This window comes from Artemia franciscana, unplaced genomic scaffold (assembly GCF_032884065.1).
Source record: "Artemia franciscana unplaced genomic scaffold, ASM3288406v1 PGA_scaffold_131, whole genome shotgun sequence".
In the NCBI taxonomy this organism is placed as follows: Eukaryota; Metazoa; Arthropoda; class Branchiopoda; order Anostraca; family Artemiidae; genus Artemia; species Artemia franciscana.
The window spans coordinates 904,782-920,162 of record NW_027062626.1 but is presented as its reverse complement, the minus strand read 5'-3'; the positions used below and the strand labels follow the sequence as shown (position 1 = coordinate 920,162).

General features: G+C 35.5%; 1 protein-coding gene and 1 long non-coding RNA gene across 2 annotated transcripts in view; one reads left to right on the top strand and one right to left on the bottom strand.

Moving 5' to 3' along the window:
• The window catches only part of LOC136041288 (uncharacterized), an 88,432-nt gene extending 87,364 nt beyond the window's left edge, over positions 1-1,068 (top strand). Inside the window, exon 3 of the long non-coding RNA XR_010620997.1 lies at positions 828-1,068. This is a non-coding gene — a long non-coding RNA (uncharacterized LOC136041288). The remainder of the gene's footprint in view (positions 1-827) is intronic.
• The window catches only part of LOC136041293 (limbic system-associated membrane protein-like), a 255,171-nt gene extending 240,424 nt beyond the window's left edge, over positions 1-14,747 (bottom strand). The window contains exons 1-2 of the mRNA XM_065725904.1: positions 14,732-14,747; positions 8,623-8,646 (exon numbers count right to left, since the gene is read on the bottom strand). Of these exons, the coding sequence (XP_065581976.1) occupies positions 8,623-8,646; positions 14,732-14,747 (40 nt within the window). The remainder of the gene's footprint in view (positions 1-8,622; positions 8,647-14,731) is intronic.
• Positions 14,748-15,381: the final 634 nt, after the last annotated feature.

Sequence of the window (15,381 nt, the reverse complement as noted above, 5' to 3'; positions counted from 1 at the left end):
CCTTGTTTTGTCAGTGCAATTAATTCTTCAAAATTCGTCCACCTCTTAATTTATTGAAGTTGTAAAAAATAGCATAATTTAGTTGCGACAAAGGCCAAAATTATGGAAGCTTATTTTGTTAAACGAATCTTGAATCTAGAAAAAAATAGCATGGCTAGGCTACCAGACCGTAACTATATTAGGCTACAACAGCAAATATCATTTAATTTGGAACAGTTTTTTAGACTATATTACAGAGGCAGACCCCTTTCGTCTGTTCTCAGGCCTGTTCCTTTTCGTCTGTTCTCATTTTTTTTTAGTCCCTTATTTATGGTTTAGTTTTCTTGTTTAGATTGCCCAATAGTTCTTTTTGTAAATATTTTCTCTTGTGTCCTCTTCTTTCTCTTCTGTTTCCTTTAAGCTATTAACCCCTCCCTCTCCCTGTTTGCCTTACCTCTCTCTTCACCCCTCACTCTCTATCTATCTCACATTTCCTTTTATTTTTTTTATAGTGATGCATTAAGAAAATATTTTTATCCAATACTACAGTGTAATCTAATAAGTGCAATTAAAATAGGTTTTTATTCAGTACATGACCAGCAACCACAGAAAGTCCCATTGCTCTCTCTCTATCTCTCTCTCTCTCTCTCTCTCTCTCTCTCTCTCTCTCTCTCTCTCTCTCTCTCTCTCTCTCTCTCTCCTCTCTCTATCTCCTCTCTCTCTCTCTCTCTCTCTCCTCTCTCTCTCTGCTGTTGATCTAAATACTTCTTTTTAATTCAAGCAAAACGAATTGGATAGCTGTGTGCTTTAGGGGGAGGATAACCGTTTCTTTTCTTTTCTTCTTACAGCGGATAATGACCAGAACCAAGCAACGCAGCAGGGGGCATTTGAATCCTACAACTATACGCAGATGATAAACACAAAACGTATAAAGCTTCCGCAGTCTCTCCACCTTCAATTCCATATCCAGCTTACACACAGCGCCATTGGGCTGATCGGCCCTCTGAAGAGATAAACCTTGATAAAACAGGAGATTTGACTAGAAATTCAATTTAAAAAAATCCACTCTCCTAAAAGAATGGATTTCAAAACGAATGCTATGCTAGTAAGTGTCTTGATTCTTTCAATTGAGTCATATTTACTTTTATCGAGGCCACAAGAAAGAATAGCTTCAGTCCAAGTTCAAACATTTTCACCCAGTAATTTTTTAGTGTGAGTAAGAACGAAGTATACGCTTCTACATTTAAGCTATTTTTTTCATTTTTGATACAATCAAATTTATGGATTCGTAAGACTCGCCGTAGCTTTTTGAATAGGCAACCGTAATTGATTTTTCATTTAAATTCTAAATTTCACCCGAGACAAATATGCACGAGCATAGGAAATTTTGCTCAATTTATAAGGTTGTGAACAACATCACTCATATGACAAAGTAAATTCAACAGGCAACAGACATTAATGTGTAGCTATTTGTCTATGCAAAACATACTTTTTAAAGTATATGCATATCAATATATGCATTTATTTATAAATAGTTTGTCTCTTATACGACCGACTTAAACCACATCCAGATAGCTGATTGTGGTTTCATTTTAGGACACCTTAGTCTTGTTAAATGGATAGTTCAAGGAGATTTTTAGGTAAATCATTTGTTAGAAAAATATGTAAGAAATTTTAAATCAGTTATTTTTTTGTTCGATTAAGTGTTTTTAACACGGAGTGAACTGAGGAATTACACTGGAGGCTAGACAATACAACTTGAATTGATTGCAATTATGTAACACAAAGGCTTCTTTTGCATTTATCTCTTTGATATATCTAGCTATTTATTTTTCTCTTTAGTTTATTTGCCAGTTTGGCATATATTCTTGAATATTAAAGCAATTGCATTCAATTTAGCCTTAAACTTTTTGTAGATTCACTTTGAACTTTGACTTATTTAATTTGCAAATACACTTTGAACTTCGATATTCTTTTTAGTATTTTTTAGTCTAAGAAGTATAATAATAGTAACACTTGAAAAGGAAAATATTAAATCCATTGTTTCTTTTAAAATTAGTTTAAAACGACGTGTCACAAGTAAAACAAATCCAATTTTCAAATTGGTACTAATGATAGATTTTATAGGCTCAATACACTTCTCCCCCCCTCTCCCTCCTGCACATATATGCTTGTTCTGAGAATTATTTTCAGTATTATAAAGAAACAAAGAAGAACAGAAAAAATCAAAGTTTGTTGGTTCACAAGAATAAAATCATATGAGGAAAATTAACATTTTCAACCTCATAAACCTCGGTCGTCGAGTTGCTATGTTAGGTGGCCATTAATTCGTGTACTGGGGCACCAGGTATTCCAACAAGGCTTATTAGGAGGACTCCAGAAAAACTTGAAAAGTTTGGCCTTAAAATCGCCTTAAAATTTGGAAAAATAATCTAATTCTCCTAGCTGTGTAAGGTAACTTTGCAGCACTGAATGCATGAATACTAATACTGAAAAACTCCCATGATGTAAAGCCACCTGATACGAAAAAAAAACTAGCAAAAATGGCACTTCCGAACCCATTCTGTCAGAAACTACCCACTCTTGCAACCACCCATAAGTTTCCGCGAAATGGAAACTTAAAATGAACAAAAATCGTCGTTTCACAGTTTATGGTGCATATCAAACAGCTTGTGGTAACGAACTGCAAGTAAGGAGCAACTCGGCCCAAAAAACTGAATAACCCAAAGTAACCGAAACGCTAAAAAGCTAAATTTTTATGAACAAATGAACAAATCAGGCGATTTGCTTTTTTTTCTGATTCCAAATATGTAAAACTCATTAAGTTTACTGATACCCATCAAAAACTACGAGTCAGGGAAAATTTGCTAATTTTTGAAACAGGGGGGAAATACTCCAAAAAAGCCGATCGCAATCAAAATCATTCCAACAGATTCAGCATATCCGAGAACCCCTACTTAGAGGTTCCAAGCTGCTTTCTTCAAAGACAGGGTATTTTCCATTTTTTTCAAGAAGAAAAATCACGGATGCGCATCAATTTGTTGTCTTTTGCCAATGGTGATTGTGTCAAGCAGTTCGTGGTAACAAACTGTAGTAAGGAGCGACCCGGCTCAATATTAAACGAAACTCTAAAAAACGGAACTTTGATATTGATAGATAAATCAAAAGAATTGAATTTTTATGCTGATTTTAAATATACAAGTTTCATCAAGTTTAGTCTTACTCATAAAAAATTATAAGCCTTGGAAAATTTGCCTTATTTTGGAAAATAGGGTGAAACACCCGCTAAAAGTCATAGAATCTTAACAGAAATCACACCGTCACATTCAGTGTACAAGAGAACCCTGCTGTAGAAGTTTCAAGCTCCTGTCTACAAAAATGTAGAACTTCGTATTTTTTGCCAGAAGACAGATGACGGGTGCGTGTTTGTTTGTTGTTTTTTGTTTGTTTCCCCAGAGGTGATCGTATCGACCCAATGGACCTAGAATGTCGCGAGTTGGCTCATTCTAATGGAAATTAAAAGTTCTAGTGCCCTATTTAAGTGACCAAAAACAGGAGGGCACCTAGACCCCCTCCCAAGCTAATTTTTTTCCTCCCAAAGTCAACGGATCAAAATTTTGCGAAAGCCATTTTATTCAGTTTAGTCAAAAAAGGTAATAACTATGTATTTGGGGATGACTTACTCCCCCAGAGTCCCCGGGGGAGGGGGTGCAAGTTACAAACTTTGACCAGTGTTTACATACAGTAATGGTTATTGGGAAGTGTACAGACGTTTTCAAAGGGATTTTTTGGTTGGGGAGGGGGAGGTTGAGGGGAGAAGCCTATGTGACAGGATATTTCCTTGGAGGAATTTTCATGGGGGTAAGAGAAATTCCATGAAGCGCCGCAGGATTTTCTAGTATTATTTAAAAAAAAAACAATGAAAAAATAAATATGAAAATTTTTTTCAACTGAAAGTAAGGAGCAGCATTAAACCTTAAAATGAACAGAAATTATTACGCATATAAGGGGTATATCTCTTCCTAAATACCTCGCTCTTTACGCTAAAGTATTTTTAGTAATTTCAACTATTTGTTCTACGGCCTTTGTGGTTCAGGGGTCATTCTTAAAGAATTGGGACCAAATTTAAGGGGACAAACCCCCTCATATACGTAATAAAAATATACGAATATAGAAGTAGGTTACGTAAGTTAATTCGTAAGTTACTTATATCTTTCACTAATAAAAACGTTCGTAAGAAAGTAAAAGTTCTAGTTGCCTTTTTAAGTAACTAAGAAATTGGAGGGCAGCTAGGTCTCCTCCCCCACCCCTTTTTATCAAAATCGTCCGATCAAAACTATGAGAAAGCCAAAGCCGATTTTTCTCAAAATCGTCCAATAAAAACTAAGAGAAAGCCATTTGACCAAAAAAAACTAATATACAAATTCTGTTTTAATTATTCATGTGCGGAGAACCAAAATCAAAACATGCATTACTTAAAAAACGTTCAGAAATTAAACAAAAAAAGAAGCTTTTTTATCTACAAGTAAGGAACATTAAAACTTAAAACGAACAGAAATTACACCGTGTATGACAGGGGCTGTTCCTTCCTCAACGGCCCGCTCTTTACGCTACAGTTTTTTACTTTTTAAAAAAGTAGAATTGAGGGAAAGATTCAAACTTTAGCGAAAAGAACGGGCTGTTGAGGGGGGAACAGCTCCTTTCATACGCGGAGTGATTTCTGTTCGTTTAAAGTTTGAATGCCGCTCCTTAATTTCAGTTAAAAAACTGGTCTTTTTTTATTTAATCGAACCAATGGTCGTTAAAGATCGAGGGAGGGCTCATCAAAACGAAAGTTGGAAGTTCTAGAGGCCTTTATAAGTGACCAAAGAGCTTGGAGGGCAACAAGCCACCCTCTTATTCCCCCTTTTCCCCCAATCACATCTGATAGAAATTTCGGGATTGCCATTTGATTTAGAATTGTTAAAAGGTCCAATAATTAAACCATTTGGGATAGCGTGACTCCCAAAAGTCCAAAAAGGGGGAATATTCCAGGGAAAATCATTCACGGGGGAAGGGTATTGCCTGGCATGATTTGAAAAAGGTAAAAAATCAAATTTAAAAATAATAAGTTTTTCAACTAAAATTTAGGAGCAGCATTAAATCTTAGAATGAACAGAAAGGATTCGTTTTGGAATGATCTTCGCTTTATAACCCCTCAGACTGTAGTTTTGGAAGTAGAAATAAGTTTAAGAACCCTGCAGAAAATAAAAGATTATTTTGTAAGAATCCAAATAATCAGTCACCGGCCCTGCTATTGATAACTTTAGTATACAATTAAATAAAAAAACAAGTTTTTTCAACTGAAAGTAAGGAGCGACATTAAAACTTAAAACGAACAGAAATTACTTGGTATATGAAAGGGGCTGCTTACTCATCAACGCCCCGCTCTTTACGGTAAAGTTTGACTCTTTCTCTCAAATCTTCTTTTTAAAACAGTAAAAAACTTTAGCGTAAAGAGCGGGGCGTTAATGAGGACGCAGCCCCTTTCATATACGAAGTAATTTCTGTTCGTTTTAAGTTTTAATGTCGCTCCTTACTTTCAGTTGAAAAAACTTGTTTTTTTTTTTGTTTTTTTTTTAATTTCTTAACCTTTTTGAATCAATGCCTGTTTGGATTTTGGCTCTCCGCAGAAGAATAATTAAAACGAAATTTGTATGTTTTTTTTGCTAAATGGCTTTCTCATAATTTTGATTGAATGATTTTGAGAAAAAAAAGCGGGGGAGGAAGCCTAGTGGCCCTCCAATTTTTTGGTTAATTAAAAAGGCAACTAGAACTTTTAATTTTTTACGAATCTTTTTATTAGTAAAAGATATACGTAACTTATAAATTAGCTTACGTAAAGAATTTTTAATTCTCATGTTTTTATTACACATATGAGAGGGTTCGCCCCCTCTTCAGTACCTCTCTCTTTACACTAAATCTTAAATTTTGTCCCAATTCATTAAGAATGACCCTCTGAATCACAAAAGCCGTAGAATAAATAGTTGACATTACTAAAAATACTTTAGCGTAAAGAGCTAGGTATTAGGAGGAGGTGAGCCCCTCATATGGGTAATAATTTCTTTTCGTTTTAAGTTTTAATGTTGCTCCTTACTTTCAGCTGAAAAAAAACTTTTCATATTTATTTTTTTATTGTATTTTTTAAAATAATGCTAGAAAATCCTGCACCCCCTTCATCGAAATTCTCTTCCCCCTTGACAAATTCCTCGATGGAAAGTTTCCCCAGTATATCCCCCTCTTCTCAACCCCTCCCCCAACCAAACAAATCCTCCTGAAAAAGCCTGTACACTTCCCAATAACCATTACTATATGTAAGCACTGGTCAAAGTTTGTAACTTGCAGCCCCTCCCACGGGGACTGTGGAGGAGTATGTCGTCTCCAAAGACATAGTTATAACGTTTTTCGACTACGTTGAATAAAATGGCTAACTCAGAATTTTGATCCGTTGACTTTGGGAAAATAATTAGGGTGGGAGGGGGCCTAGGTGCCCTCCAATTTTTTTAGTCGCTTAAAAAGGGCACTAGAACTTTTCATTTCCGCTAGAAAGAGTCCTCTCGCAACATCCTGGGACAACTGAGTCGATACGATCACCCCTTGGAAAAAAAAACAACAAACAAATAAACACACATCCGTTATCTGCCTTCTGGCAAAAAATACAAAATTGCACATTTTTGTAGAAAGGAGCTTGAAACTTCTACCTAGGGTTCTCTGATACGCTGAATCTGATGGTGTAATTTTCGTTAAGATTCTATGACTTTTAGGGGTATTTTCATCTGGTTTCTAAAATAACGCAAATTTTCTCAGGCTCGTAACTTTTGATGCGTATGACTAAACTTCATGAAAATTATATATTTAAAATCAGCCTTAAAATGCGATTCTTTTGATGTAGCTATTGGTATCAAAATTCCATTTTTTAGAGTTTTGGTTTCTATTGAGCCGGGTCGCTCCTTACTACAGTTCGTTACCACGAACTGTTTGATTCAAAATTAAACAGTTTGTGGTAACGAACCGAAGTAAGGAGCGCCCAGGCTCCATAGTAAACGAAACTCTAAAAAACAGAATTTTGATGCTAAAAGATATATCAAAAGAATAATAGGGGGAAACACCCCCCAAAGTCGTAGAATCTTAAAGAAACCCCACCATCGCGTTTGGTATATCAAAGAACCCTATAGCAAAAATTTCAAGCTCCAATCTACAAAAATGTGAAATTTCGTATTTTTTTTCTAGAAGACAGATCAAAGGTGCGTGTTAGTTATTTATTTTTTTCCCCAGGGGTCATTGTATCGACCAAGTGGTCCTACAATGTCGCAAGAGGGCTCCCTCTAATAGAAATCAAAAGTTCTAATGCCCTTTTTAATTGACCAAAAATTGGAGGGCACCTAGCTCCCACGCTTATTTTTCCCAAAGTCAATGGATCAAAATTTTGAGATAACCACTATATTCCGCATAGTCGAAAACCAGAATAATTACGTCTTTGGGGATGAATTGCTCCCCCACAGTCCCTAGGAGAGGGGCTACAAGTTACAAACTTTGACCAGTGTTTACATACAGTAATGGTTATTGGGAGTGAACAGACGTTTTCAGGGGGATTTTTGATTTGGGGGTGGGGTTGAGGAGAGGGGACTATGTGGGAGGATCTTTCCTTGGAGGAATATGTCATGGGGGAAGAGAAATTTAATGAAAAAGGCGCGTGAATTTTCTAGCATTACTATAAAGAAAAAGAATGAAAAAATAAACCTGAAAAAATTTTTCAACTGAAAGTAAGGAGTAGCATTAAAACTTAAAACGAACAGAGATAATTACATATATGAGGGGTTCTAAAAATATTTTAGCATAAAGAGCGAGGTATTTAGGAGGAGATAAATACCTCGCTCTTTATGCTAAAGCATTATTAGCAATTTCAACTATTTATTCCACGGCCTTTCTGATTCAGGGAGTCATTCTTAAAGAATTGGGACAAAAGTTAAGAATTAGTGTAAAGAGAGAGGCATTAACGAGGGGACAAAACCCCTCACATACATAATAAAAATATAAGAATATAAAAGTTTGTTACGCAAGTTAATTTTCAAGTTGCGTATATTTTTCACTAATAAAAACGTCCGTTAAAAATTAAAAGTTCTAGTTGCTTTTTTAAGCAACCGAAAAATTGGAGGGCAACTTGGCCTCCTTTCCCGCCCCTTATTTAACAAAATCGTCTGATCAAAACTAAGAGAAAGCCATTTAGCCAAAAACAGAATTAATATGCAAATTTCATTTTAATAATTTATGTGTGGAGAGCCAAAATCAAATATGCATTAATTCAAAAACAATCAGAAATTAAATAAAAGAAACTAGTTTTTTTTAAATGAAAGTAAGGAGCAACATTAAAATTTAAAACGAACAGAAATTACTCCGTGGGGAATGGGTTGTCCCCTCCGCAATACCTCGCTCTTTACGCTAAAGTTTGACTCTTTGCCTCAATTATAATTTTTAAAACAAGTAAAAACAATTAAAATAGTAAACAAGTAAAAACAGTAAAAAAAAACAAGTAAAAGTAAAACGTAAAAGTAAAAAGTAAAAAAACAAGTAAAAGTAAAAAAAGAGTAAAAATAAGAAAAATACCTGAACTCAATGACTGCCGTTTGCCTTATATTCCTTCCCAGACTTACAGACTAGAAATTCTTATAATCATAGTTGCAATCCATCTCTTTTGATAGCCAAGTTTTTCAACATCTTTGACAAAATATACATTGTCTTCTCTTCATCTTCAAAGAATTTTGCCACCCTTAAAGAAAAAATTTCTTCGATTAAATAACAGCCACAAAAACCTATCAGCCGCTAAAACTGTCCACAAAACTTATCATTGCCTTGGTGAACTGCAAGGGAAAACTGTGCAGCAACAATTTTAGACATTTACGAAACAAAATAGATAAAGAAAGAACACCAATGTTAAGACAAGGGCACTAGCTATCAGCCTTCTAAAAAGGATTCTAAGCTTTGAATTTATCGCTTACTTCATGTTTATGAAAAAATTATGCACAAAATCAGGATAAAACAGAAAACTCGAAGAAGAGGGAATCAACATAATCGAAGCAATCGAAATGCTTGAAATTATGAAGAAACTTTTTGAAAAAATATCGGAGGATGAAATGAACGATTTCATAGACAGTTTGAAAGCGTTCACCAGAATGAGAAAAGTCAATCCAGCAGAATATTTGGTCAGATATCATCGTCGACGACTTGGACGATCTGTTTTTGACAGCCGAGCTTAGATTCAAGCCAAGATCTCAATGTACCAGTTCTAATATCAAAGCTTGCCTTGTCAATTTTCAGTTATTAGCTAGCAACAACGTTTTCTCTAAACCAAGAAAGAACTTCAGATTCTGCTGCATTTTAGGTATAGCTTGAAGTTCTGTTTCAGTTTTGTCAATACGCTACTTTCTTCAGAGAAGTCCTAAGTGAAGTAATTACGTTTTTTCTTAACTAAGAAAGAACTTCAGATTCTGCTGCATTTTAGGTATAGCTTGAAGTTCTGTTTCAGTTTTGTCAATACGCTACTTTCTTCAGAGAAGTTCTAAGTGAAGTAATTACCGGCATCATCAGCTTAAGCACGCTAATCACTTTTGCAAATTGGCTTTGACAGCACCTGTTACAGCTGCTGCTGCCGAAAGAATAGTTAGCAAGCTCAAGTTTGTTGAGAATTTTCTGGGAACTGCCATTGTTGATTCTTGACTAGACTCCCTCATTTTGTTGGCGAATGAGTAAGACCTCACCGTATGTCAGTAACTTAAACAAGATTATCCAGTAGTGTTCCTCCTTGAAAAAGAGGCGATTACAAATATAGCTGTTCTTGGTTACGCATTTAGGCATGAGGTATTCCATTTTAGCTTCTTGTTTGTCTCCATAGATAAGTATAAATTATAAAGGACTGATTTGTAATAGATTTTCACCAGTCGCATACTGTGATCTAGGAGTCATTTAAACGAGGGGATCTCAGCCCACTGGCCTGGGTGCTTCGAAATACTCCTGCGGGATGGGGTAGGGTGAGTGTTTTAAATTGTGTCAGTAGCCCATTTAAACCAGTGGTTTCATAGATATATTTTAATTAGACACACTGGGTCGTAGATACACTAGAAACTCTGGGTAACACAGTCTTTTCCAATCTGTATGATTAGAGAGCTCAAAGTAAAAGCCATAGGTCTTGTACTCCTCCAGCTCCTCCTCCTCGCCAAGACCTCCCCCAGATGGAGAATGTGTAACCAGACGATTTAAATTGATTTATTCCAGACGATTTAAATTGAATATATAAGAAAAAAGAATCAAGAACCTTGTTCAGAAGTTTGTTTGATCCGAAAGTTTGATACTGACAACTCTCAGCATAAGAGGCAACGCTCTAGTGTTGCCAATAGTAAAGTGTAGTAGAGTAATTAATAGAGCAATAGAGTAAAGAGTAATAGAGTAAAAAGTAATTAAGAGTAAAGAGTAATTAATAGTTTGGTAAAGAGTAAGTTAATAGTAAAAGTAAAGAGCCATAAGGCTTCAATGAATTGTTATTTTTCCACAGGCACGTCGTATAGACGGGGTGGACACATAAATTTCGAAGGGGGCTTATTTGATTGGAAATTGACGGTTTTAGTGTACTTCTTAAGATTCAAAAATAATCAGTGGGCAGCCAGCCCCCTTTAACGCCCCTCATCCCCCCAAAGACATCTCTAACAAGTTCAAGCCAAAAACAAAATTCTTTTTGTCACTGACGTAATTAAGCAGCATATATATATATATATATATATATATATATATATATATATATATATATATATATATATATATATATATATATATATATATATACTATCGCATCGACATTTTGACTGACGAGTTCAGACGGTTTGAACCGGATTTATTTGGAGTTTCAGAAACTCATATACCAGGGATAGGAAGCATGAAATTAGGTGACATAGAATTTGTTTACTCAGGCAGGAAGGATGGGGTACATAGACAGGGAGTAGGGCTCATGATGAATAAGGAAGCTGCTAAGTCTTGTTTAGGCTGGGAAGGTATTAATAATAGAATACTAATTGCTCATTTTATGACTAAAAAGTTTAAGGTATCAGTTATAGTAGTATATGCCCCCATTGAACCAACTGATGGAGATACTGGTGACTCAGATGAATTTTACTTACAGTTACAGGAGCAAATAGACAGGGTACCAGGTAGAAATATGGTGTTTTTGCTAGGAGATTTTAATGCCCAGGTTGGTAGAAATAGGGATAGATGGTATCCTAGCCTTGGTAAATTTGGTGTAGGAAAAGAAAACAGTAATGGCTATAGGCTTTTGCAATTTTGTAGGTATAACAACCTAGTTATAACCAATACGGTGTTTGGTCACAAAATGGCCCATAAGTTGACATGGTATTCACGTGATGGCAAGACAGCAAACCTTATTGATTATGTTATTGTAAACAGAAGACTAGCAGGATCAATACAAGATACTAGGGTGTATAGGAGTGCCGTTATTGATGTTAAAAGTAAATATCACCATCTAGTAGTGTCTAAGGTTAATTTAAAGCTGAAATTTCGGAAGGGTAACTCCCTCCCGGAAAGTTATGATGTTGGTAGACTTCAGGATGAAAATTTGAGAAAAAAAAATTCCAGGAACAGTTGAGTACTAAACTTGAGGACTTAAAATTTGACAATGTGGTAGATGGATGGAATAATTTCAGAAAAACAGTTTGTGAAGTTGCTGATTGTGTCCTAGGGAAGAGTGCTAAGACAGCAACTAGGAATATTAGTGAAAAAGCTTTAGGTTTAATAGAGAGTAGAAGGGGTTTGTATAAGTATTATCTGAGTGATAGGTCGTATGAAAACAAAAGGAATGTAAAGAAAGTGGAGAAAGCATTAAAATATGAACTAAGGAGATGTGAAAGGGAGGCGATGGATAAAATTGCTGAGGATTTGGAAAATGCGGCTAGACGGCATAATAGTAAAATATTATACTGGCATGTTAATAAATTGAAAGGGAGTAGCCAATCCGCACTAGTCCCAGTTAAATATAGAAATGGGGCCACAATTAGTAATAATATGATTAATGATTGATTAATGATATGATTAGTAATAATGGATAGTATGATTAATGAGTTCCTTAAATATGGTGGCTCTGAGGTTAGGAATAAGCTACTGAAGATTATGAACATGATTTTTGAAAAAGGGGAAGTACCCAATGATTTTAGGAAAACCTTAATTAAACCACTGTATAAGAAAGGTGACAAGAGTGAGTGTCGTAATTATCGAGGCATTAGTCTGGTCTCTGTAGGTAGCAAATTACTGAGTAATATGATACTCTTTAGACTGAGACATGCTGTAGACAAAGTTTTAAGGGAAGAACAATGCGGTTTTAGGAAAGGTAGAGGATGTGTCGACCATGTTTTCACTCTTAGGTTAATAATTGAGAAGTCCCTTCGTTGTCAAACACCTTTGGTCCTTAGTTTTATCGATTATGAGCAAGCTTTCGATTCTGTTGATAGAACAGCGTTAACAAAGGTCTTATCGTTATATGGTATACCAGAAAAATACAGTAAAGTGATCTGCGCTATGTACGAGAATAATACTGCTGCGGTTAAGGTAGGAAATGAGGTTAGCAACTGGTTTTGTATTCAATCAGGAGTTAAGCAGGGTTGTGTTCTATCCCCCTTTATATGGATCATTTTGATGGACTTCGTCTTAAGGAGCACAGGAAAGGCAATTGGAGACCATGGAATCAAATGGGGAGGAAGAACGCTCCTGGACTTAGATTATGCTGATGATTTAAGCATATTAGATGAAAGTGTGAGCGAAATGAATGAATTTTTAGAGGTTTTACGAGTTCAGGGTGCTAAAATAGGCTTGAAAATTAATGTTAAGAAGACTAAGTCACTAAGGCTAGGAATAAGTGAAGATGAACAGGTGACATTAGGTAACGAAAAGATTGATCAGGTTGGGAGCTTCAGTTACCTTGGTAGTATTATTAGTAAAGATGGTGGGAGCAGTGAAGATGTTAAAAGTAGAATAGCTAAAGCACAGGGTGTTTTTTCACAGTTAAAAAAAGTCTGGAAGAATAGAAAGATAACCCTACAAACCAAGATTAGAATATTGGAAGCTACAGTGATGAAAGTGGTCAAATATAGCTCTGAAGCATGGGCACTCCGAAAAGCAGATGAAAATTTACTAGATGTTTTCCAGAAAAATTGCCTACGGATTGTTCTGGGTACCCGTCTGACTGACCGTATTTCAAACAGTAGGTTGTACGAAAAGTGTGGTTCAATCCCGCTTTCTGGGGCTATAATGAAAGAAAGGTTGAGATGGCTAGGCCACGTTCTACGGATGAAGGATGACAGATTACCGAAGATTGTCCTTTTTGGCCAACCGTCCGGGGCTACATGGAAAGCAGGTCGTTCTTGTCTGGGTTGGGAGGATGTCATAAATAAAGATTTAAAGGAAATGGGAACTTCCTGGGAGGGTGTAAAGAGGGAGGCTTTAAATAGATTAGGTTTGGAGGAAGAGCGTGCGTAGCTGTGTTGCCCTCAGGCGGCTTGGTGCTGCAGTGAGTTATTAGTAGTAGTAGTAGTAGTATATATATATATATATATATATATATATATATATATATATATATATATATATATATATATATATATATATATCTATATAATTCAAAAATTAATATTGATCTTATATACTGAAGAATTTGATGTTGAGATGAAGCTTCTAAGCAAAAGTAGCCATAGTTAATACAACAGCAATGATTAAGAGAAGAGTGATTCTTTAATGTCTCATTTTTTTCTTTTTTTGTCACTTAGAAACTGGAGAAGATTCAACAGACTGTTAATTAAAAGCTCTAGGGCTCTTTTTGAGATGTGAAACCGATTTGGGAGCTTTCAAAGCTATTTAAATCCAGGTAACCCCTAAACCCCACATAACTACGGATTAAAATTTTAGCATACAAAGTTTAATCAAAATGGTCAAAAGGTCCAAGCACAAGACCTCTAGGATCTGTGCATCCTCAGGGGCGACTGCTTCAAGTTATAAAGTAGCCCATTTAAGACAGATTTTTGCTTAGATATGTTTTATTCAGATATATTCTGCCGCAGATACATTAGAAAATCAGGGATATACAAGCATTTTCAATCTGGACAGTCAGAGGGTCCAAAGTAAAGCCAGTGAGTCTGTGACCCCTCCAACTCCTCGTTCACGCCCCCGTATCCCCCATATAGACAAAGTTCACCTCTTTTCACTCACGATTTGTTTGGGGATTATCCCAAACGATTTAAATTTAATTACTAAAAACATTAACAATGTTGTTTAGGAGTTTTTTTTTCAACAAGAAGGATTAAATATCTTTTATATTGTAGTTAGTGACCGGTCTAACTTTAAATCAACCGTAGGCTAATATGGTAATGCTATGGCTCTTCTTAAATAACGGATAACATGTTGACTTAGCAGCTTCTGACACATTTTTCGTGCCTTGTATTATAGGCTATGCAATCTCTTCTTTTTTATTTTTAAATTAAACACCTGTTACAGAACTCTTTCCATGGGAAAACAAAATATCATCCTTTTTTCACGTTGAAGTAGGCAGTTAATATATGCAAGTCATTCATGATCAAACATGGCGATGTCTGGACATTGCACTTGAGCACTTACTATGTATGTCAGGTTGACATTACAGGAGAAAAAAAAGTGGAAAATCCCTTACCAGTATATGAATGCATTCTTATATCAGCTGTTTGTATCGTTCTTAGATGCGGCGAATATCCTTCAGGGAACAGTTACGATTCCGCTTGGTGTTTTTGATCCTAAAATTTCTGTTTAAATTTTTCAGATTGAGTACTGGTAAAGCAATGGAGAGGAAAATCTATAAATGGCAGCAAGGGCATATCCAAGATTTTTGTTCAGAAGGGGGTATTTTTTCAGGAGGTGGGTTACAAAAAACGGTACTTGTGTATTATTCAGAACACACTCAATAAGTAAAGTCAGGTTGTTTCGTGAAACAAACTACGATGCAGGTACATTTTAATGAAATATTTTATATATAAAGGTGAGTAAGTTAGGTTAAGTTAGGTATTTGATATAATACACCCCACACCCCCTAATGTGAAAATATATAGCCCAAACTTTTGATAAAGCTAATGAAATAAAACAGAATATGATGAAAATATGATACTCTATTAGGAAAATGGTAAAGTTACAGCTTAGAATTATCTCCAAATCTTCATCTTTACAGCTTAGAATCCCAAATCTTCATTGCAAAATCAGTGTTCAGACACTATTTTCTATCTCTATGCGTAGCAAACTAAATTGATTTTTGTCTTTTCGGCTATGAAACCGAATTTTCTCAGCAAAATT